This window comes from Synchiropus splendidus, chromosome 18 (assembly GCF_027744825.2).
Source record: "Synchiropus splendidus isolate RoL2022-P1 chromosome 18, RoL_Sspl_1.0, whole genome shotgun sequence".
Lineage (NCBI taxonomy): Eukaryota > Metazoa > Chordata > Actinopteri > Syngnathiformes > Callionymidae > Synchiropus > Synchiropus splendidus.
This window is the reverse complement of record NC_071351.1, coordinates 2,903,009-2,925,892: the sequence shown is the minus strand read 5'-3', so window position 1 is coordinate 2,925,892 and position 22,884 is coordinate 2,903,009. Positions and strand designations below refer to the sequence as shown.

At 44.5% G+C, this 22,884-nt stretch overlaps 5 protein-coding genes across 10 annotated transcripts; 2 read left to right on the top strand and 3 right to left on the bottom strand.

The window, feature by feature from the left end:
* Window positions 1-249: 249 nt before the first annotated feature.
* Window positions 250-815, bottom strand: nppal (natriuretic peptide A-like). Its single transcript, XM_053849852.1, has 2 exons — window positions 696-815; window positions 250-546 (listed from the first exon to the last, which is right to left on the bottom strand). Exons 1-2 carry the CDS (start codon window positions 777-779, stop codon window positions 253-255), a joined length of 378 nt encoding a protein of 125 aa, XP_053705827.1. The 5' UTR covers window positions 780-815; the 3' UTR covers window positions 250-252.
* A 455-nt stretch (window positions 816-1,270) lies between these two features.
* LOC128749988 (polyhomeotic-like protein 2) lies at window positions 1,271-17,079 on the top strand. Of its 5 annotated transcripts, none has more exons than XM_053850057.1 (11): window positions 1,271-1,961; window positions 3,079-3,129; window positions 7,592-7,740; window positions 10,084-10,538; window positions 10,767-10,962; window positions 12,240-12,418; window positions 13,209-13,287; window positions 13,381-13,489; window positions 13,661-13,784; window positions 13,946-14,168; window positions 14,246-17,079. In XM_053850057.1, exons 6-11 carry the CDS (start codon window positions 12,266-12,268, stop codon window positions 14,398-14,400), a joined length of 843 nt encoding a protein of 280 aa, XP_053706032.1. In that variant the 5' UTR covers window positions 1,271-1,961; window positions 3,079-3,129; window positions 7,592-7,740; window positions 10,084-10,538; window positions 10,767-10,962; window positions 12,240-12,265; the 3' UTR covers window positions 14,401-17,079. The 5 variants fall into 5 exon arrangements, with proteins under 5 accessions (XP_053706032.1, XP_053706028.1, XP_053706029.1 ...); XM_053850053.1 differs by having other exon boundaries at window positions 12,240-12,445; XM_053850054.1 differs by lacking the exons at window positions 1,271-1,961; window positions 3,079-3,129; window positions 7,592-7,740 and having other exon boundaries at window positions 10,017-10,538; window positions 12,240-12,445.
* Window positions 7,194-11,089, bottom strand: LOC128749760 (uncharacterized). Its single transcript, XM_053849671.1, has 7 exons — window positions 10,761-11,089; window positions 9,439-10,516; window positions 8,996-9,130; window positions 7,770-7,944; window positions 7,588-7,686; window positions 7,416-7,507; window positions 7,194-7,351 (listed from the first exon to the last, which is right to left on the bottom strand). The coding sequence occupies exons 1-7, from the start codon at window positions 10,910-10,912 to the stop codon at window positions 7,202-7,204; spliced, it is 1,881 nt and encodes a 626-aa protein (XP_053705646.1). The 5' UTR covers window positions 10,913-11,089; the 3' UTR covers window positions 7,194-7,201.
* Window positions 14,876-19,008, bottom strand: kiaa2013 (KIAA2013 ortholog). Its single transcript, XM_053850050.1, has 3 exons — window positions 17,542-19,008; window positions 16,147-17,000; window positions 14,876-15,424 (listed from the first exon to the last, which is right to left on the bottom strand). Exons 1-3 carry the CDS (start codon window positions 18,497-18,499, stop codon window positions 15,398-15,400), a joined length of 1,839 nt encoding a protein of 612 aa, XP_053706025.1. The 5' UTR covers window positions 18,500-19,008; the 3' UTR covers window positions 14,876-15,397.
* A 1,405-nt stretch (window positions 19,009-20,413) lies between these two features.
* On the top strand, window positions 20,414-22,497 carry LOC128749967 (syntaxin-4-like). Of its 2 annotated transcripts, XM_053850008.1 has the most exons (10): window positions 20,414-20,519; window positions 20,632-20,736; window positions 20,859-20,958; window positions 21,016-21,090; window positions 21,157-21,227; window positions 21,359-21,467; window positions 21,528-21,592; window positions 21,755-21,892; window positions 21,955-22,071; window positions 22,149-22,497. In XM_053850008.1, exons 2-10 carry the CDS (start codon window positions 20,632-20,634, stop codon window positions 22,224-22,226), a joined length of 858 nt encoding a protein of 285 aa, XP_053705983.1. In that variant the 5' UTR covers window positions 20,414-20,519; the 3' UTR covers window positions 22,227-22,497. The 2 variants fall into 2 exon arrangements, with proteins under 2 accessions (XP_053705983.1, XP_053705982.1); XM_053850007.1 differs by having other exon boundaries at window positions 21,016-21,227.
* Window positions 22,498-22,884: the final 387 nt, after the last annotated feature.

Genomic DNA, 22,884 nt, shown 5'->3' with positions numbered 1-22,884 from the left:
TGACATTTAAAGTATATATTTCGATGATGAGGGATGTGTTTTAAAACATTTGAAGCAGATTTGGAAAACAGTGCTTTTAATCATAATAAAGAGAGCAATAATCGGTTATTATTGTTGTTTAAAACGTTAAGTAATGTTCAAATTAAATGCGCTTTTTCAAAATGCAGCGTCTTTCTTCCATCGTGAATAAATGACACTAAAGCATTTAGTATTTAAATATCAGTATTGACGTCAAACCGGCAAACCGTACCACTAGCAGCCTAGCCCGCTGAAGGAACCGATCCGGTCCAGCCGAACCCCGAAGCAGCTGCGCATCCCGCCCTTTTTGTAGCGGCTCCACGAGCGCTTTGACGTCCGCGTCAAGTCTTTAAAGAGCTGAGCGAGGATGCTGTGTTTCTCCGCCAGCGCAGAGTTTTCAGGTTCCGAGGGCAAGACGGGAGAACCTCCGAACAAAGACTTCTCCGAAGGTCCATCTCTCTCCTCCAGCTCGTCAGATGTGTAGAATGGAGCCGCGTTGTTCTCCTCTTCCAGCAGCTGCTTCCAATTCTGCGGGAGAAACGTCACCCATCAGTTTCTTAAACATAGAAATAAAGCAGTTAAAGTTGGTTATAGCAACTTAACCTGACTCAACATAAACACAGCCTTTGTTATAAACCTTCATTCCAAACTAATTTTGGGTCTCAGATTAATCTTACCTGTAAATCTAAACCAGATTTCCCAGCAGCAAAATGGAGTGCTACAAGCAAAAGTAGGCAGCAAGCAGAGACATTCCGTTTCATTGTCTTCTGCTGGGTTTCCTTGGACGTGCCTGTGATGGAGTGTCGCTGGTGTCTGTGCTCGCCGCTGCTCAGGTGAAGCCTTTATACCCGACTTTATTCCGTCACAGTCCTGGGAAAATTAACGACGTGTGACTAACGTCTTCTGGCGTGGGTGTGTGCTCAACCCCGCTTCTGGAAGCGAGATGTTCACCCATCAAACGCCTGTGACAGAGTTTTACTTGATATCCACACGGGGCCAAGGCCGTCCATCCACCTACAGCGTGACCTTTGCTGACATTTTTTACAGAGTTAGAAACTGAGGGTCACTATAGTCGGGCCAGATAAGTCGGGATGGCCTGGGCGTTACAATGACAAGAAGCATTCAGTAAATCTAAATATCTGCAGAACAGTTCACTTTCAAGACGTCTAACTCGCTTTGTGTCCCTCTTCTTTCTCCGTAGCGACGGGATAACTTGAATAAGTATCATTCCATTTAGCTCCGTCATGGAATCAAGCATGGTGTGATGTCATCAACAAAAGAGCTTGACATATTTTAAGATGGATGCACTCACAAGCTTCATCTTTCTGTGGATAGAAACGTATCATGTGTCATTAAAATTGATTTTTAAATGTTAATTTGAATGTCAGTTACTCATAAAATGTAAAGTAAGTAAATGTGAGTGCTAACTATTTAGACTGTGAATAAATGATACTATAATATTGTTAAAAATGCTTACATATATTGGTTGCTTTAGCAGAAGGAAAGGAACTGTGTTGTGCTTTAAGTTGATATTTTGCTGTTTACTTCTGAAGAGAATATTTTCCAGAGCAATACAAATGACGTTGCCAACTCTCTCTTTGTGTGTGAGTGCGTGTTTGTGTGAGTGTCCAGGTTAAATGATGAGCGATTAGCCTCGGACCCCTGTTTGGGGGACGTGGGCGGCTGCTAATTGACATTTCGCCGACTGCTCGACTGGAGGGCCATCATGCAAAATCGACCTCGGCACCGGAGCCGGGATGAATGCTCCTCGAGTGTCAGCACTCCTGCGGTAATCCTTTCCGATCCATGAAAGTTGCAGTGAATGTTGAGCAAGTGTCACCCCTTTTTTTTTAAATCTCTTCTCATTTGAGGGTAAACTGGAGACTTGGGATCCAAACGTTTCACTGGTATTCAGTGGACATTGAGGGCAGAAACCTGATGAGGTAAGTGGTTATTCATTTCATTTCAGTTCTTCTCAGCTAGTTCCGCTGTTCAAGACTCCGCACCCCAGAATGCTACACCCTCATCATGTCTGTCAGGTTGCCACTTTTCAGTCGATGCAAATGAAGAGTGTGTGGCTTGGGAAGGGGGGTGACATTTCAAGCCGCCGACTGCCAGCGCACCATCATGCGTTCCCGTCCATTAGTGGTCCTAATTAGAACTTAAGTGCCTGATCGTGTAAACAGCACTGGCGGCTGAGATCGCTGGGCAGAGGATGACCAATCCAACGGAAGTCCTGGTCCAGACTACATCAGACTTTCAGTTCAAATCAGAGCAAAACTTACCAAAAATTTTGGTCCTGGTCAACATGGTGTTTACCATTGCAACTTTTTTTTCTTGGCTTCAAGACCACATGTGACTCCGCCTCCACTTTTCACTCACTATATCAGCTGAAAACATCATCGTCCATAGAGAGAACGCAAGAAAGGGTGGAAAGATGTGACCCTCTTCTAACCTTGAAGTCCCTACACCGTCCTCAGACGTGTCGTTCGACCCCCTCACATACCTCTCTGTTGCCCCTGACTTCCTCTCTTGGACCTCTGTCGTAGGCCCTCTATAGATCCACAAAGACTCAATGACCTTTTTTGTGCTTCTGACTGAGACTTGCGTCAGTAACTCATTACCACATCATGTGACTCATCATCTCCCTCCTCAAAACAGTCTAATTCAAAGGTTCGCTCTTCAGAGCTGCCCTCACTTGCACCTTGCAAAACGTTGACTTGCCATGTAGTTTTTCTGTAACAATGTGTTAAAAGGGAAGAACTGAGGTGATGTCGATCTTCCATTGAGCTTGACACTTCGATGGCACCGACAGTAACATCCTCACTGTCACAGGGAGAGAATGTAGCACCTGATAAATGATGGCAGGAAGTGCAGAAGTTCATCTCCCTCACACATTCGCCACAAGAGTTGTTTCCATCTGTTTTTTGTGTTTAAATATTTGTATTTTTATAAACATAACAAACTAATTATTTTTAAATAATTGAGAGTGGCAGCACTGTCTAGATTGAAAAGTATTTTCTGAATTTTTGTTTTTATTTCTCATCTCTTGACTCAAAGATCCATCAGCAACTCAGTTGATCCTGGCGTCTTCAACACAGCCGTCTCCAAGTAAGGAAATGTTTGTTGGCTGCTTCTTGGTCTTTGATAAATTTGTTTACGACAAGCTTCAAAACTCTCAGTCAACATCCTGTTCCATCCCCACCAAGCTTGCGAACGTCTCAGTGTCAAATCCTCTCTGGCATTGGTAGCGCTCGCCGAGCCAGAGTGAAGCTGTGTCACCATTTTGACCTTCACCGTGTGTCAAACTTTTTTCTATTCCTGACCGATCCCAGACTCCCACGCCATTACATCATGCCTCCTGCTTCCCGCCAGTACTACAAATACCCCTCTCCGATAAGGCTTATAAAACAGCAGCCCCGGTTACCGTACATGTAGCATGAGTGGGGTTGGTTTGCTGCCTCACACATAAAACTTTGCTTCCTTATTGGCAGAAAGGATGTTTTATTCCACTTCTTCTACTGTGATGAGATGAGAGGGGCAGTGTCTGAATCTGCGGCTCAGGTGTGATGCTGTCTACACAAATGAGTTGTCCATGATCACCTCAGTTGTGTTGAAGGGTGATGGAATCAGTCGACATCCCTTTGAGCCCTTGCTCACTGCAAAAAAGTGTTTAGCCGCTGTGGAAGTTTTTGTCCAACCACTTCTCATTCTAAAGCTTTAAGCCTCTTATAAGGTCATTAAAACCTCTTTAGCGCCTCCTTCAGCACCGCAGACTTCCCGCTGTGTCCTGACGGATATCGATGACTTTACCTCGGGCGAACAGGACGCCCACAGACACATTTACAATGCAGCAACTCCAGAAGGAGCTTGCAGTTCTATTCTGCCCCAGAATGAGCTGTGTTTCCTGGGTGTATCACACAGCTATGAGAGTTTCACTTATTCCTTTTTGTTTAGCTTTATTCCTGCACCACGACAAGACAGACTGCTAGTTGTTTGTTTTCATCGTGTCATGAGTCCAATGGAGGAGTTGAGTCGTGCTGAGAAAGTAGAAGCGCATCAGTCGGACCACTGGCCAAAAGGTCAGCAGGACTGTTGCCACTTAAAGACAAATGTTAACGCCAGAGTGGAGAAGAAGAACGTGTGAAGGTGGAAGGGAGAAGAATGCTGCTTCTAATCGCTGCAGCGCGCTCTCATCATCACGCTGTCCGCCCTTGTGACAGTCTTATTTTCAGAGCTGGAGTCATTTCCCCTAATGATCTCAGCTGCCATCCACACATCCAGACAAGTGAGTGTGGCTGACATGAGCGGCGAGGACAGCAGAGGACACACTTAGAGGCTCTTTTACTGGAGTAACATACATGTGAAGAAGAACTAAACTGATCTTTCAGTTTGGCCCCTGTGGCTGTTTGTCAAAAAATGTTTTTTTTTCATTCATATCATGTTGCAGTGTGTGGCCTTACCTGGTCCCCACACGCACCCCACTTGTCAGATTGTCTGGTTGCCATCCGAGCTTATGACCTCTTGGCAGCCTGCTTTGTTTCTGGCATCGCTGACCCTCTTCCTTGTGGTTTTTAGGAATTTCCCCCATTTTTTTTTAAATCCAAAACGTAATACAGCATTTCACAGTGCTGTGTCATATCTACCATAGGCATTCTTCCATCATTTATTTGCAATACATCCTAATAACCTTATTGTACTGCACAGTATGTTGAGTATTATGAATATGTGTACATTATTATAGCTGTAGAAATAGATGCAATAAACTAAAATAAAAAATGTATTCTCACATTAAACATGCAGACAACTATTGAATCCTATTTTAGACAAGAAAAACATAGCATCATAATAATAATCACAATAATATTAGAAAAATGTTGGGGAAAAAACTCGTGTAGTGAAACACTCACACACAGTATTTAAAACCTATGCAATTTTTTTGTTTTTTTATTTCGTTTAACTAACGTAGATAAGAGACTAATATTGTTTTCATTATTATTCTGCTATAACTTCGGATTGGAAAACATTTATTACCAACAATAAACTACTTATTTGCATGAGTATTAGCAGCATATTAGCCAGTAATTAATCATTATTAAGCACTGATTAGTTACGATCATAAGTCACAAGATAAATTAAACACAGTAAGCTCTGCAGTTCACATCAGAAGTCAATAATGAGCTGGCAATTTTTCTATTTTCTCACTTTTCTGGATGCACTTTGACTCCTGTTTCCTGAGTTGGACATGGCTTGTTCACCATCAGTAGTTAATAGTATATCAGATGATGCAGATTAGCTGGAGGCGACTCACACGCTTGTGCTGCTGTCTTCCCTCTGGAGACGCCACTAAAGGTTAATTGCTGAATCTGTACGGTGTTCATGACACCGTGGCTTGTTAGGAAAACACCTTGATTGAGGGCTGTTGTAATGATCTGAAAATAGAAGCTGTTTATATCGTTTTATTGCTCATATATTGCTCATTGCTCCTAATTTCATGCGGCGCACAGTTCTCATTTATCAATGTCAGTTCGCATCTTAGCAATTTATTCACTTGAATTCATTTTTAACAATCAATTTAGTTCAATTGTTTTATACAACTAGAGATATGTTGTGTTATATTGTGTCTGTGAACGCAGAAAAAAAGGTTAAATATCTAAAGCATTTCATATATAATCAATAAAAATGCGGAAAAATGTCAGGTGTAATATATCGTTATAAACCAAGTTATTAATTCTTTTGAAGGAAATAAATAAAATAGAATTTTAAAAAAATTCCAACAGATGAGATATTTATATTTATTTCTTAAAAAACACAAATATTAAATTTGCACTGGACTGTCAAATATGACTTGAATTTCGTGGTGTGTAGAAACAAACGTTTTTCCGTCATCATCAGAAAAAAAGGGTAGCAATGGCAGTTGACATCCAGACCTGCATGACGGCTACACTTTTGTTTCGAGACTGATTGTCATGTCCTCTAGTGGCAAACAACAACATGACGTGGGATCAGCCCAGAAAGCAACAAGAGCCTCTCATAACCTGCATCATGGATGAGTGGGGTCACGACAGAAGTGAGGCTTGTTTTCAGTTACAATCTGAAGTGATACTGCTGCTAAAAGATTGGGGGGGGAAACAAACTTTTCCTCCACAACAGTTTCAGACAGTTTAAAATAGGATGGATTAAATGAAATGATTCACTAGTTTTAGAAGGAATATATGAAACCCAAGTAACATTGACAGGATTCATCATTATTTATTTGACTTTGTTGTGTTCATTTCTTTCAAACATGATCAGCACCCCACTGTACTAGTACTTTTATTGTTTTGTTGTGTTGTTGAGCTGTTTTTAAGCTTAGATGTTTTATGCTTAGATACAGCTGTTAAAATAACTGTTATCGTCTCTTTCATGGGCTGATATAAAATTGGATGTTTTATTGGCCCATGAAAGAGATGAACACAAAGCAGAAAACTGCCTTTGTTTGACTCGCAAAAAATTAGTTTTAGCTGCAATGTTTTTTGTTTTTTTTAAACAAATAACAAAATCCCAACCAAATATTGTAATAAATATGACCTAAATACAAATAAACAAACGCTTGTAATTTTATTTTGTTTTTCACTTAATGTTGGTTAATATTCGTGATTTGTTTTTAATAGTCTCATTTTTCCAAATGATGCCTTTGTTATTCAGCCTTTGTTGGTAAAGCGTTATCTTTCTGACTAGGACGCTTGTTTCTTAAAAAATCATTTTAATATGCATTTGAAATGGGATCGTTGACTCACAAAACGCTGGTCCTACGTCGCCCTCTATCTACCTCTACCATGTCCTGTAACAGTCATAGCTTGTGTACTTCACTGGTGTCTCTTCTCTTTGTTTGCGGATCTCGACGGGAACCACGTGGGAACCAGTGTCACTCACTTCACACTAAGGCGTCAAATATCACCAGTTTATTGAACTCTATTCATATAAAACAACACAATTCAGTTGTGCAAATCTAATAACGTGAACTTGTTCAAACGTCTCACATACACATGATGTATCAGAGTGAAAATTTAAATCGTGTGTAGTTTTCATGCAGTGTTTCACAGACAGAAGTGTGTTGTACAGCATACAGTCACACACGTTTCACTCCTCTCAACATCCTAATAATAAAGACTAAGGAAAATAACAAGGGTTAAAGATGCGTTCAGGGAACTCCGGCGACCGATGCCTCACTACTTGCCGCTGTCTTCTTCTTCCGGGCCATGCTGGGACTCCACTTGCAGACCAGGCTGTCGTTCACAACGCTGTAGCTCTTGTGGCCAGTCAGCCAGTATGTGCTCATTTTGCCTTTTCCCTGGGAGGAAATCAGAGGCTATTGTTGGCCAGGATGAACAGCAGGGGGTGTGTGTGTTTTCCACCTTGACTTCGATTTCTCCTCGGAGCTCCATCTCGTAGATACCGAGTTTGCTCAGAGCCAGGTAGGTGTCGAAGGTGGTGTGTATCTTCTGAGCTGTAGATGAACCATGGAGGCCACTGGTTATGTCATATTCAGTGTGTGAGAGTGTGTGTGTGTGTGTGTTTGTCTGTTACGCAGGCTGGTGGACTCCATCCTGGACGCAGTGTTGACCGTGTCTCCAAACAGACAATATCTTGGCATCTTGTAGCCAACAATCCCAGCCACACATGGCCCTGTGAGAAGAAGTGGCAGAGCACCTGGATACTCCAGATCACCATGGAAACCAGGTGAGCTTGATCACGAGTCTCACTCTCACCTGTGTGTATCCCGGCCCGTAACTGGAGCTTCTCATTGGGCATGTGTGGGACGGACACTTGCCTGACCGCTGCCACCAGGTCCAAGGCCATCTTTGCAATTTCATCTGCATGCCTATCACCATTCCTCTCAGGAAGCCCACTCACCACCATGTAGGCATCTCCGATGGTCTCCACCTGATCAACCCACACATAAGAACGCTACGACACTCATGGAAAACAAACTTCTAATAAAAGCAAAAGTCTAATATTGAAGAGCACATTAGATGCTGACATCCAGTTTTTAAAACCTCTTTGAAACTATCATAAAATCTTGATTATGGTTGATGATTTATTGAGTTAGCATCTGGGCCCATGAATCTTTTTAAGTGAGGGCACTGCAGTGTTTCTCCCTCACTCCAATTGCGAGTTGTACCCGCTAGTTCAGGAACATTACCGCCACCTGCTGTCCCGTTGAGCTCATTGCAATCTAATGTTTCAATGAATTAAACATGTCAGATTCAGGCAATAATATCAGAGGCTTAACCCTTTTGGTGCAGAGCGCAACACCTATAATAAAATTAAAATTAAAAATTTTCACATACATTAAAAAGAGCACATAACCGATGCCATTGTTGCTTTCCATTAGTACATTTTTAACATTTTTTGAAGTTAACCTTTTTGTATTCGCAGTTTGTTGCTCATATTGCTTTCCCTTTTTGTTTGTTATGTATAATTATTTTCATATATATGTGATTTGATCCTCTCAGGTTCTTTCTGACAATTTTAAAAGAAAAAAACATATACAAAAGACATGACATTCTAACATTCTACAATTTTGTAATGTCAATACTTTTATTGATTGTGAGGCAAAATCATTGTGTGGGTAAATCTTGGCCCATTTATGAAAAAAAACGTTTTTGTCAGGAAAAAAGCTTTGAATACGGAAGAAAATCTATTTTGTAATTATTGTCATCAGACAAGCTTTTAATCCCATTCAAAAATGTTTTGAATACAGACTTTTTTTCTATCACATTGATACACAACTATTTACTGAAAATAATATGCAACTGATGTAAAATATACAATTATTAAATATTACAAACATCACAGAAGTCCTTAAATTTAAGGAAATATGCTGATGTGAAGGTGCAAAAATACGGTAACTCAATTTAAATAGACCAATCGGGCGTGGCAAAACTAAAAAAGGCGAGGGGCTAAGAGGCAATGTGACAAATGTGTTCTTCACCTTGTACACGTCATAGAAGTCGATGCGCATGTCAAAGCACATGTAGAGGTTGTTGAGCATCTCCACCACCTGCAGAGGTGTGCAGGAGGCAGATATGGACGTGAAGCCGACAATGTCCGAGAAGAAAATAGTGACCTGCAACACATTATGACCCTTCATGACCAGAGTTCTAGAGGAAGGAACAAGAGAGTGGTGCAGTATTCGAGCCCTTGTTGGGACAACCTCCCCCCGTGCTCCTGGGCTCAGCTGCTCCGACCCTCTTTGAGCCAGACGCTCCTCCAGAACTAGTTGTTTTATCTGGTGATGAATATGGAGCAGAGCAATTATGTGCAATTATAGCAACAAAGGCAGCAAACCCACACCTCCACCCGTGAGCACGGGCAGTTCTGAGTTGTTGCATGTGATTTTCATGTTCCATGGTGAAACACTTGCTTTTCACCCACCTTCTCATAGCTCTCGGCCTCCACGTGCTTCTTCTGCCTGAGCTGTTGAGCGACCGACTTGGGCAGCATTTGGTGCAGGAGGTCTTCAGCAAGGCATCGTTGCTGCTTCAGGTCCTTGGTCTTCTGCTTCAGGCATTGAGCATAGTCCTGAATCCACTCTGTCATCTGCTTGAAGGAGAATATCACCAGCGGGTAGATGAGGCAGGCCAGTGTGAGCAGGCATATCTTGATCCCGAGACCTGAGGTCAGAGTCCGGGACTCCAGCCGGAGCCCTAACACAGCTCCATCTCGCAAGCAGTGCTGAGTATCAGTCAGGGCTTCAAGTCCATCAGGAGAGCCTGCCAAAGCGCCTGAGAGCTCCCATGAGTCATAGATGGATTCCAAGGTTGTGTTGAACTTGACATCTATTTTATCAAGCCAACAGTCGTTCAGTTGTTCACTCATCATCCTGGCAAAGCTCAAGTGCCTCAAAATAAAGGTCCACTTTTGCTGAAAGTCAAGGTGCGTTGCCAGGTTGGGGAGGTCCACCATCTGATAGTTTAGCCCGATGAATGATAGGAGCAGCCTCAAAGAGAGGAGCTCTTGCCACTGGGCGTTGAGCTTTACTTTGACTAACATATCCTCCTTGCTATTCCATGTGTCCAGAAGTCTTTCAACGTCCAAAAGAGGAGCTTCGCTTGAAGCATTTAATCCAAGCAGAAAGTCTGACAAGCTCCTGGTCATCTCTTGACAAGCCTCAGCAGTGCAGGCGTGTCCAAAACCATCAACCCTGACCTCAGCACACAGCCCGAGCGGAGGAAACTGAATCTCAGAAGAACTGGTGTTGCGTTCATGGTTTCCTGTGCCGTTTAAGAGTCCATGAAGTCGGATCTTCTGAAGCTTACTGACGAGTTGCAAGACTGTTATGGTCCTGCAGGAGGTCAGCTCTTCATACACTGCCTCGGTCGTACGCAGCAGGTTGAAGTCAGAACTCAAGTTGAGCGACACAGAACCCAGCAAGGCCAGGAAGGAGACCAAGCAGGCTGCGAGGATTCGCCGAACAGTGCGATTACTTCCACACCTGGGTGCAACACAGCACCTGCAACAAGCACACACCTTGTGTAAGTGCAGGATACATCTAATCTTGATCTAAACCATCCATCCATCCAACCAGTCTGGTTCCACCTTTCATAATACAATGTCAATTTCCATTTAAAAAATGTCCAAGCCATTTCTTTTTTGTCTCCCACTCGCTATAACCCACTGACCTTTGAACTTTAGCTCATCACATTCATTTTTATTTTAAACCATGATCCGAATTGCTGTTCACTTTTCTGACTCACCTGCAGATCACGGAGTCGCTGATCGACGGCTGGTGATCCCGAGGGGCGACTCTCCTCCTCCTGATGAATCTGGTCTTCAGACTCTTCACAGACGTGGAGGACAGAGTCCCGGAAGTGAAGCACTCTTTTTTCATCAAGTCGACAGGAGACATTTGACTTTCTGGGTCTCACAACTGGGGCCACTCATGTTCGTGTGCAGCAGGTGAGGACAGATGCTCCGTTACTTCATGCGAAATATCTGCTGCAGGTGAAGACGCGACTCCCGGCAAATCCTTCAAAATAAAGGCTTCTTTCTGACGCCACAACCCACATACTTTCTAATTATTAGAACGAAGAAATTACATATTTTGTTTTAACATACACCCCTCATTGCTTTAGGTCCTACTAAATAGCCAAGCATATAGGCAGCATAAATTAAAATATTTCTCTCTTGATCCTGTGCTGTTCCCAACAATGTCATCATTTGTCAATCATTTTCTCGCTTCATTTCTACATACAATATAATGATAGTATTTACTCAAATATTTTGTAACGTATATGATGAGTCTCGATACATGACGTCACACGGACAGTCCTGTTCGGGTTTGTCTTGTGGCTTTTATTTAGAAAATCAATACAACCGGAAGTTGTCTGAAACTTGTGGAGGCTACACGCGCGCGTGCACCGCGGCGGTCCCGAGTGTGTTTCGAGTCCGGTATGGTTCGGACCTGTGGCGTCCTCGTGCTGCCTTGGTCCAGGGCCGGTTCCGGTGCTGTCAGAATTCGGAGGGTTCTGCGTGTTGAGGTGGCGGGCCGTCGCCACGGTGCGCTGGACGGTCCCGCTGTTTGGACCAACGGAACAAAGAGACTTTCTTCACACTACCATTGTTACCCAGCGGAGCGTCTGCGTCTCAGCCCTCCCTGGTTCTGACCTGCTTCCAGTCAGTTAAAAGTGAGTAAACAACGCACAGTGTTTGTGGATTTGTGCGGGTTACTCCTATTTTCTCTGCGTTTATCAACTAATCCACGAAGTGCGACCGAACAAGGCGAGCTAAGTTTGGGCAACATAAACGTTCCAGAAACCTGTGTCTTGTAGTTATTGTTTTTTCTGGCTATATAAACGTGACGCTAAAATGGTGAAGAATTTTTAAATTAACTGACTTTTGCAGGAAGTTGCCTCCTAAAAGTTGTTTTATTGTCGCGCTCGTCTAATGCTGTTGTGCTACTTTGCTAACGACCAATGAAGATATTGCCAACGTTGGTTGAATACAGCAATAACCGACCATTTACTTCGTTAGACGAGTGTCAGTCTGAAAAGTCCCGCCTACAAACAGCAACAACAACAGATGTAAACACGGAGGCTCAGCAGAGACTCTGTTATAATGATCTAATACGTACAAAAATGGAAGTTAGTTATTTTTTTCCTTACTGATTATTGCTCTAGTTAAGTGTCTGAGACTCTTATACTGTGTGCTTTAAGGTCACCATTCTGTGTGTGCAGACAGGTGAGGGGGCAGTGCTCCAGTCATGACCTCTGGGAATGGGAACAGTAACTCCAGCCACGGAGAGAGCAAAGCTGCCCACGGAGAGAGCAAAGCTGCCCAGGCCCTTGTCAAGTCCCACATCCTGACACATTTGATCGAAGGCTTTGTCATCCAGGAGGGCTCTGATCCGTTCCCAGTGAGTGCAAAGCACTACACCCACTGTGTATGTTGAAAATATACAACTATTTCAAATATGTTTTGTTTTTGCATTGTATGACTGTTGTTGTTTAATGGAGGGTTTGATCCACATTCATTCCAATATGTGATGCCGTTTGTCCATGGCCAACAATAAGTGACCCTGGTAGTCACCGATGCTTCAAGTTTATCAAAGTCATTTTGGTCTCTATATTGGTTTTAAGTTAAGTTTGTTATCCTGCTCATCACACTGCTGTTGTGACGAATGTTGGATCCATTTACGTAGCTTGCTATTGTTTATGGGCCTCTGGTGTCAGTACTGCAGTTTGTTGTTACCAAGTTGCTGTAAATATTTCCTGATATGCCATTCATTTTAAAGATGCTAGTCATTTCACATTTATTATGACGTATATAATACCATGGGAGACATGAATAGGTAGAAGATAGAAGGGTTGGTTATTAAATAGAAGAGAGAGACATTTGAGCTCTGATTGTGGAATTGTGTTCCATCTTGGCTGACTTACTAGGTCAACCAAATAAGTCCATTATATAACTGTCCAAATTTGACCAATAACACTGCGAGCAGGTTCCACGAGTCAGACTAAATCCTGTCAGTGTCCAGACCCTTTCCTGCCTCTGCATCTCATAACTGGCTCCAAGAACCAAATGCATAACATATTTGCTTCTGTTATTGTAGTAGCTGAGCTCTATTCTGCTCAAGTGGTGCTTAAAGGAGGCTGGAGTTTTCCAAACACAACACTGTAAGCTGGTGTACGCCTTCTGTCGTGCAGGTGGAGCGGCCTTCTTTCTCCATGGAGAGCTTCAGGAGACACGCAGGCGATGCAAAGATGAACGGCCTCTCACCTAAAGGTCTCCCTTTTCACCGTTCCCCATTTACAACTATAGTGGACGGGTGTTGGGTTGCTCTCAGGTTGCTCACTTCATTTGTACATCTATCTTCAGACTCTGAGGTCCAAGAGCCCATGCTCACCTGTGAGTTGTGTGGCAAGGTGGACTCTGCGTACGTCTTCAAAAGGTCCAAGAGGTTCTGTTCTACTACCTGTGCCAAGCGGTGAGTCGACTGCCTCCAATATGGGGGCGAGTACTCCTGAATCATCAAGTCCAGGTCTAGTCACACCTCAGCGAGAGGCTACGTTGGTCATCTGGAGCCTGAATGAATTGTATTTTTTAAAGGAGAAACAAAGGGCCCTTTTTTATCGGACTTTGTTCTGTGTGTCTGTAGCTACAGTGTAAGCTGCAGGAGGGACTCTCATTTCCCACACCGCAAATCCATCCAGGAGACCCAGAGGAAGCAGAGAGCCTTGAGTGCCAGCCCGAAAGTCTCCCATTTGGATTCCAAAAAGAAGGCAAGTCGCCTTAAGCTTCCCTATTTGCAAATAAGAGCTCAGGTTTGTGTGTGTGCATGGGTTTAGTTGAGGTTTTGTCCAGTTTGAATTGCACAATCAAACCATGGTGGAGATATGTGCAGATGGAACTTACGTTTGCTGTCATGATGTTGTGCCCTCAGACGGTGCTGAAGTCTGCAGCTGCTGCTCTACCTGCTCACTCAGTCCTCTCGCCGGGAGAATCCTGCCAGTGGCCCGACATGTCCAACTGCAAAAGCCCAACCTCGCCTCTGTCAGCTGGTCAGCGTGTTCCTGACCTGCCCCTCCTGCCCCACAACTTCCTGCCCAGCGACCCCGGCCAGTGGAACGTTGAGGATGTCTACGTCTTCATCTGTTCTTTACAGGGTGAGGAATGATCCACAGGCAGTAGCCTGCTTTAGGGCAACATTTCAGGGATGTACATCTGTGTGCGCCGTCTGCAGGCTGTGTGGAGATCGCAGAGGAGTTCCGCTCTCAGGAGATCGATGGCCAGGCCCTGCTGCTGCTGAAGGAGGATCATCTCATGGGTGCTATGAACATCAAACTGGGCCCTGCACTCAAGATCTTTGCCCAGATTAACATGCTCAAAGACTCATAACACAGACACATACAGACACAATTGGCAGCTTCACTGTGACTTAACCAAACTGCAGAGTCCTGGACAGGCTGTGGTTCTAGTTGATCTTTAAAGCCCTGCTGAACAAGATGGTGGATGATTGGACTCAGGACTTCATGAACAGTTTTTTGTTCGTAGGTGGCATTTCCTATATTTTTTGTTGTATTTTTATTCAGTTTCACTGTGTTTTCACTAAAAGATCTTCGTCATGTCTCTCCTTCCCGCTCTCATCAATTACACCCACCGGAGATGAAGGCGACTCGATGAGAGTAGAGTGCTTTGTAGAGCCGGAGTCAGACTCCTGTCGATAATTCCATCGAGGTAAAACATCAATTCCAGCTTTGATCTCCACGTGAGATGTTGTCAGTTCAACAGTTTTGCATCGGACCACATTAAGGGTGCAGTATCTCAGTCTTAAACGGGACTGAAACCAAGCTCTGATATTGACGCATTTAATAGAAACATTTTAAGTTGCTTCCACCTTATACTGTACATAACAAAAATTCAACCTTTCATATTCATCATCACCTCTTTTGAGCAGTTCACATTCAGAAAACTTGCCCTTTTCGTGACCACAAACAAAAACGCACAGCCCTTTATTGCTTCGATCACATGCAACACTGCTCGTTGTTATGATCACTTCTGCAAACAATATTTAATCCTTTCATGTCACCTCACATTATCACTTATTACATAAGAAAAAATAATTCATCCACAGGTGTCAAGTACTGTACTTCTGCAACCATCAACTCATATCCACGAATAGTAGTAATAAGCCCTTCATAGAACCTGCTGCTTGTATTGATCATTTATGCAATTCACATTTGGTAATTCTTCAGCCCTGAAACTTAATTCACAGTTTCCCAAAAGTCAGTTTATCCAGCAACACATCTAAATTCATTGTCAAAATGTCATGTTTCCTTCTTCAACTTTGGTGAAGCTTGTTGAGAAGCAGGAGTCCACTCTGCCTCACTGGCTTTTAGGCGTCCTCATTGTGACCGAAGACCTGGAGTCAGAAGTAAGGTTTAGGGGAGTCATAAAGTAAAGCCAAAGTTATCCTTCTTTTTTATTATAAAACTTCATTAAAACTGTGAGAAGGATGAAAGGCATGATGACAGATGATCAGTGAAGTCTTTGACATTTTCAAGATAAATTACTTTTTACATCAATTTGCAGTAAATTTGTCACAGATCAACTTCCAGTGATCAAAGAATGGTCATGAAAAAGAGAGGAGCCATCCTCCACCGTGTTGGAGACTCAGAAGTGTCTTCCACTGGCCTCAGTACTGTGTTTATAGACTAGATCTGGCTGCTAAATACTGCTGTTGAGGGATTGGGAGCACAGTATCGCCAGGCGGGATTGTTACTCGCCGATTGTAAACTTTCTGCAGGCCTTAGTTTTAATTTGGAAGGGAGGACATGTGTCTGCAACTGTAGAGTGAAAATTAGCACTAACACCAGACTGACTGTGTACAATTACAACTTGCTGTCACATCCTGTACTCACAAGCGGGTCTAGAGGCTTTGAACAGCCAGAGCTCGACAGAACTGTGGATGCTGAAGTGTGTGTGTGTGAAGAAGAAGGTGCAAACACACGACAATCATTTCCATGGAAGAGAGAATTTGAAGGAGATGAGAAAGTTCACCAACATACAAGCAGGAAATCAGCTTCAGGAGTCCCACAGAAGGCAAATACAGCAGATCATGGCGCTCAACACTGGAGTTTATACCTTGCTCCTGAAGAGGGGCTTGGCCCCGGGGCCACAGTACTCGTTGTATATGAGCTTGAAGAGGAAGAGGTGAAAGAAGGTGATGAGCGAAGCCACGCTGAACCAAAACAGGAAGGGGAGGCCTGGGTACCGATTGGCCATGTGCTCCTCGTGGGCCAGGATGGCCTTTAGGTGAAGCGTGTGGCGGAGGTCCTGCAAGTGCCGCAGGTCTGTGGAGATGTAGAGCAGAGGGGTGATGGGCTGTGTTACCATGACTGGGAAGGTATGACCCTTGACCTCCGAGGTCAGCTCCACCGGCTCATTGAGGCAGCCGGCCTCACAGGCGTAAAGCTTCACCGGCTTCTCCTGCTGCTTCACCGAGACATGAAGGAAAGGCTTCCCGTCCACGTCCAGCAGCACAGCCAGGTTGATCAGGTCCTGGTTGTAGTGGATCCCTCTCAGTGCATAGCTGTTGTGCAGGACGTCAGGGTCCGCCTGAAACTGCAGGTGGTTCTCGGTGAACTGGAGGCCACCGAAGCTCAGCACCATGCCCTGCATGGCCCCGTGGGCTCCTGCCGCCACCAGCACCTTGCACCCTCGCTTCTGTAGCGTCAGAGTCCAGAGCGTGACCAGCTGCAGGATCTGGCCGGTGCTGCTCAGGCGAGCGGGCCACAGGTTCTCCGCGTGCATGGTGGCGTGGCCGCTGAAGCAGTGGTCCGCGTAGTTGAGACTGGACTCCAGGCGAGAGCGCTCGTCGCCGCTCAACCTGCGGTCCAACAGAGGAGCCGAGGAGGAGGACAGGATGTAGTAGAGCGTGGTGTTGACCGTCAGGCTGGAGGGCGTGTGAGAGTCCGTGATCTTCCTCATTTCCACACCTGAGCAGTGAAGCACAGACATGTTCACCAGTGACACACAATGGAAACCTTTAGTCTGGATTAAAAGGCTCCTCCCACACACAGAGAGAAGCCGCCACTTCCTTCATGTTGGTGCGTGAGGTGCGAGCTAATAGTTGGACAGGAAATCATGTGTGTTTGGCTTTCCTTCCGGAACCACTATCTTTTGCTAGAGTTAGCATGAAAACAAGGTTCCTTCCTCCGGCACCAGCAATCTGAGCTGTTGAACTTTCTCCCGACTGATCATGTGACTGGACAAACAACCTCCTACTCAAGTTGTTCAGCTGAAATGTCAACTTGATGAGCATCCAGCCTTGGGAAAGCTGCAGCTGCATTTTCTGAAACAATATTTGCTCTCATTTTTGTGGCTTCTTCCAACTCTTGACGCATCAAGCATTAAAGCTAAACAGCTCTTGCACTCGACAACCTTCCCAGCTGACCTCAATATCAAAGTCATAACACACAGATATCCAGCTTCAGTCCAGCCTGTTACACAGACCTAAGGAGGTACAAGACGGATCACCTGATATGAAGAGGTCCATCCAGGCATGCTGGTGATCCATAACCAGCTCGTCCTCGCTGGCCCTCAACAGATCCAGCAGCTCCTTTTTAGCTCCTTCCTGGAGGAGGCTCAGGGTTTCTTCCAGCTTCGACGCTTCAATGGCCTCCGACGTCCACACCGCAGACGGGATACTGTCTGTGTACTCGGATTTGGCGAAGACTTGGATACGACTGTTCATCTTCTTGGTAGCCACGACGACCAAAACCACTCTGTTCTTCTCCACCGACACTCTGCCGGAGGAAATGACCAGCTCCCGGTCCTCCACTTTGACCATGCTGGAGATAAACTTTGAACCAAACTGGTGAGTGTCCGACGACACCTCAAAGGAGGCCGAGCGGTCCGATGGGTTGTTGATGTGGATTCTCTGAAGGAAGACATTGGGACGACTTCTGTGGGCAATGAACTCTTCTCTGATGGTGACGCAGTCCCGTGCTGAGTGCACCCCCGCCGGGGAAGCACAGCGGACCGTCAGCACTGATCCTTTCCGGAACCACAGCATAGACGCCTGCACTTCAGCCTGCTTCCCCTCAAGGTGGACTCCAACTCTTGGGGTGTATTCAGTCATGTGGACCGGAGGCGATCCAAACTGATTGGACGATGATATCCACAGTCTGTTTGCATCAATATCAATAAGCATATGTCCGTTACCGGTCACAAACGGAGTGTCCTGAGGGTCTTGGGGGCTGCTGTACAGACCCTCTCCTCTGTCCACTACGGAGCTCCACCTGTGGATCTCACCCTGAAGGCACTGACCAGCGATCCCACCTGGCATCACTGAACTGCCGAAGAGCCTCCAGCTCGGTCCTGGTCCCAGGTACCAGTAGAAGATGAGAAAGACTAGCAGTCCCAAGAGTAGTCTCCTGGCCCAGCTGCTGGACAGCACGCCCGGGAGCCCTTTCAGTCTCTGCTGCAGCCACATGTTGTGTAGACGACGGACTCGATACCGAATGCACACCAGCTTGACGGAAACCTGGGATCCCGGACTCGAACCTGAAGAACTGGCTGTACTACAGTGGCGCTAAGTTAGCATAGCCAGTGGCAACTCGTTGTTGTGACATACCTTATAGGCGCGCCCAAGTGTCCGTCATGTCATGCTGCTTATTAACGTCTCAAAGGTAAAAGACAGGCGCAAACTGAAAGATAGTATCGCTCGAAATGACGGCAAACGGGAATCTGCTGTCACTACAGGACTGGCCCTAATGCCGTAAAGCGTATCTGTACACACGGAAGTGTCGTGACGTTGTTGTCGTCGTCGCCGCCAAACTCACTGTAGGAACCTCCTGAAACGCTCAGACCTTTTCAGGCCACTTTTGGGTTATTGTCGTTGTTGTTGTTTTTACGCTAAATATTTACGCTAATACATCAAATCAACAACAACAACACGAAAATCTCTTCCGCCTACACGCTTATTTTGTAGTCTCATGTGACGAAGAGGCGCATGTTGAAGGGGACCCAGCATGCATTGCGAGACCTTACTTTCATCCACATTCCTCATCGACTATTCGTTCTTAATCGTTTATTATTTGTTGTCAGTTTTGTTGCATTCTGTGTAAATTAAACTCGAAAACGAAGTGGCAACAAACGTGGAACGTTTAATGCAAATGAAAGTGGAGATATTAATTAGCATTTAAACTTTCTCTTTATCCATTTATACAGCACAATAACTTTCTCAACTGGCTCCCTGTTCAGCTGCATGTGCTCGAGCAGTCACGTTCAAATGTTTGCCTAAATCTGTGTCAAAAAGATTCACTTACAGCCTCGTGTCAAACTCAGTGTGGGCAAACTTGGTTGACTGGTCCACTAAAGAAACACTGGGCTCTTATCATGAATATCAGTTGCTTCTCTTTAAGCGTGCACTTGCACCGACACGACAAGTTGGATTTCCGCGAGAAACCCCCCCTCCCCCCAAAAAATCATTAATAATGAATAGTAAATAATAAATTATATTGAAATAATAAATGATTCATACTGAATAAATAAATTATTCCGATCAAAACGTGTGTAATCTATGTATTTATGGAAACAGTCGGAGATGTCCATGCAATTTTGTTTTAGCTGAATTATACTAGATCCTATAATTTGTTTTCTGTCCACTAGATGGCACTCTAACACGGTTGTTCTTTTATTTGAATTCTTTTCTCACGCTGCTGCTGTCGCTGCACATCCCAGGGACGTTCGGGCTGGAACAGTGTATTAGTGGGTCGGTGTTCATAGTGGAGAGATACTTAATGTGCATGTAGCATTTAAGGACATATTTTATTATTAAGAAGGTGTATCCCAGATTAGGCTACATTTATTAATCATATAAACATATAGTATCAGTTCATTTTCCCACAAATAAAATGTAATGTGAGCTTTAAAAAAAAATATTGTGACAAATCTGTTTTGTTTATGAATGCCTTCAATTTTTGACAGCAAATCATCATGGAAATATCAAGAAATAAAGCAAATGGCGATTGTGCATTACATTGTCTAGTAAGCATTGAAACCTCCATAATAGTACTCACAATTAATAATTTAATAATGCGTATTTGTGTGCAGTCAGGTGCCAGAAAAGATGCAGGTCTAACTAGCAATTTTTGTCAGTGACCTGTGAAAATGAATCATAGCTAGTTTCCATTTGGCATTGGCTTTTAACAGGACACTGAATCCATGGCTTTGGTGGAGGTTCCCAGGGAAGATCATGGACGTTCACTGGCATCTCCTGCAGTACCGTCTCTGGCATCCTCATTGGCATGAAAGTAGTTGGGTTCTGCCCTGCTTAACAAGTTCCTCTAGAAACCCTGCCGAGTGACACAGAAGCAAACATTTCCAAATTTGCATTGACAGTCACAGAGTACACGCTCCGACATCGAACACAAGGCTGCGAAAGATTTTTGTATCCACATCGTGTTTCTATATTTTTTAGATAAGACGGGCCGAACAGGGAACTGAGAAATGTGAGTTACTAAGCAAAACAATTCTGTTGACTTAGCATTCTAACCGTAGTTTTAGCGTTTTGCTGCTGGGAGAGGTCATTTGAGGTTGATGACTGACTGTCTGTGCACACAGATGGCCAAAGCTTCAGACGATGGCGATGAAGGTAACTCTCTGTTGATCACACCAGAGCCCTCAGCAGCCGGAGAGACGAAAGAAAACGTGGCATTTTTGAAAAAGGTAAACACTCCCTGCTGCTCTATCGTCAACTGGCCATGCCTGTTTTGTTGCCCTAAATCTATGTGTTCGATTTGAAGTCGATTTAATAAATAAAGAAGTCTGAACCTGCCTCTGGTGTTCAGGTTCAGGATGCTCATGAGACCCTGCAGCACCTGGCGAGCATAGTGTCGGAGGTGGAGAGAAAGCAGAATATGATCCTGAGAGCAGCACCGCCGGAGGACAGTGAGTGTTACAGATGTTCATGTGGTCCGCCGTCTCTCAGCTCCTGTCGCTCCACAGGTATGAAGCAGGAGCTGCAGACTCTCAGAGATGAGATCACACTGTTAGCAAGTGTGCTCTGCTGGAAACTGAGCAGTAAGTCTTCAAAGTTAGGTGAAAACGCGACATGGTTTTTGGATTCCTTTCCGTGTCTTTTGACAGGCATTGAGCCAAGAGGAGGGGGAGATGGTGCTGAACATGTTCCTGGCAACACTGAGATGCAGAAAATGCAGGTTACTTTCATAATCCTGCTTTTTTCTTTTTTTGTTAGTTTCACGCAAATCTTGTTATGTCATCATTCAGCGATTATAATAATGACTGCATCAATAATGAAGATTTCTGCATTTGGATTCTCTCTGTGCAGCACACTGTTTTGTTGAAGGAGAGCTGGGAGCTGATGGGTCACTTGGACACCATCCAGGCCGAGTATCGAGATGGTAACATGGAGAGGATTCGGCAGCAGCTCAAGATCGGTGAGTACAGAGCAACCGTCAGAAGGAGCCCATCACAAATGTGTGTGTGAATGGTTTCAGCTGGAACTAATGTGAGCGACCAAGCGCTGGATGAGATGCTGAAGACTGATGTCTTCACTGAAAATGTGAGTAATGTCAATGAATAAGGAGGAGGAGACAAGTAAATCATGTCCTTGAAGCATCAATTTATCTTCTTTTGTCTCCATTTAAAAGTGACACGGGCCCTGCATTGAGGGTGTTACCGTAGCAACGACGTGAGTGACGCAGGTTTTGTCCCTGCCGTTCAGGTCCTGGATGTTGTCAAAGCCAAACAAGAGGCTCTGAAGGAAGTGGAGTTCAGACACGATGAGATCCTCAAGCTGGAGCAGAGTATCAAGGCCCTGCACCAGGTGTTTCCAAGGCTGGCCGTGAGAGTGGAAGACCAGGTGAGGGAGATCAAGTGAAGATCTCGTGGAAGCCAGACATGACTGACCGCTGCTGTGTGCAGGAGGACGGCATCCACACCAGCAACAGACACTGGATAAGCTTTGGAGAAAAAGCAAAGGGAGACTTGAAGGAAACCATTGGATTCCACCAGAGGCCGCACATATTAATCAGTCACAGTGTATTATGGGGTGTTGGGGGGAGTCCCATGGCATCCACAAGTGACCTAATATGAACTCTCTCTCCCTTTTGGTGCAGAGGAAGATTTGGCTGGCACTCTGTCTCACCATCCTGCTCCTGATCGTCACCATTATTCTGGTGGTCACCTTCACTTGAGTCGGCTGGAGAGTCAAACAGCGTATATGTTGAAAGATTCTACGTCCTACACCAACCACCATCTTCACCCTACATTTATTTGCAGGAACATGCGGTTCATCGGGTCAGTGTTTCTTGTGAAGAAGAAGGATTTTGAAATGACAGTGAACCGGGCAACACATTTCTTCTCTATTGTCATGCTGTGATGGTGACTTTAAACAGCTAACGTTGACCTTTCGATGATGTGTCTTGTCTTGTTCAGCCTTCCTGTAACACAAACTTCGCATCCTTGTGGGACTTTTAATTTTTTTCATTCTGTGCTGGAGAAACATTCTGAATTTATTCTTGTGGCTGTGTACAGCAGTCTGTGTCTATTAAATTAATGATCAAATCACAGTCGTAAAAACTTGAACAAACGTTATATTTCTCTATGTTTAAAACAATATTCACAATTAACTAAGAATAAAGTTTCATGAGAATACTGTTGTCATTTCGCCACTGGAGGGCGCTTCTGACCATGGCAAGACAGCCCCGCCCCCCTGGCAAACGACGTGTGCGACGTGCATCATCGCACGTTTCATAAAACTGTACTTTTTTGTGACTTGACTTTTTTGTTTTGTCTTTTAATGCTTTCAACATCTAAACTCCGACCCTCCGTATTTATCACAGCGGGTTCGGT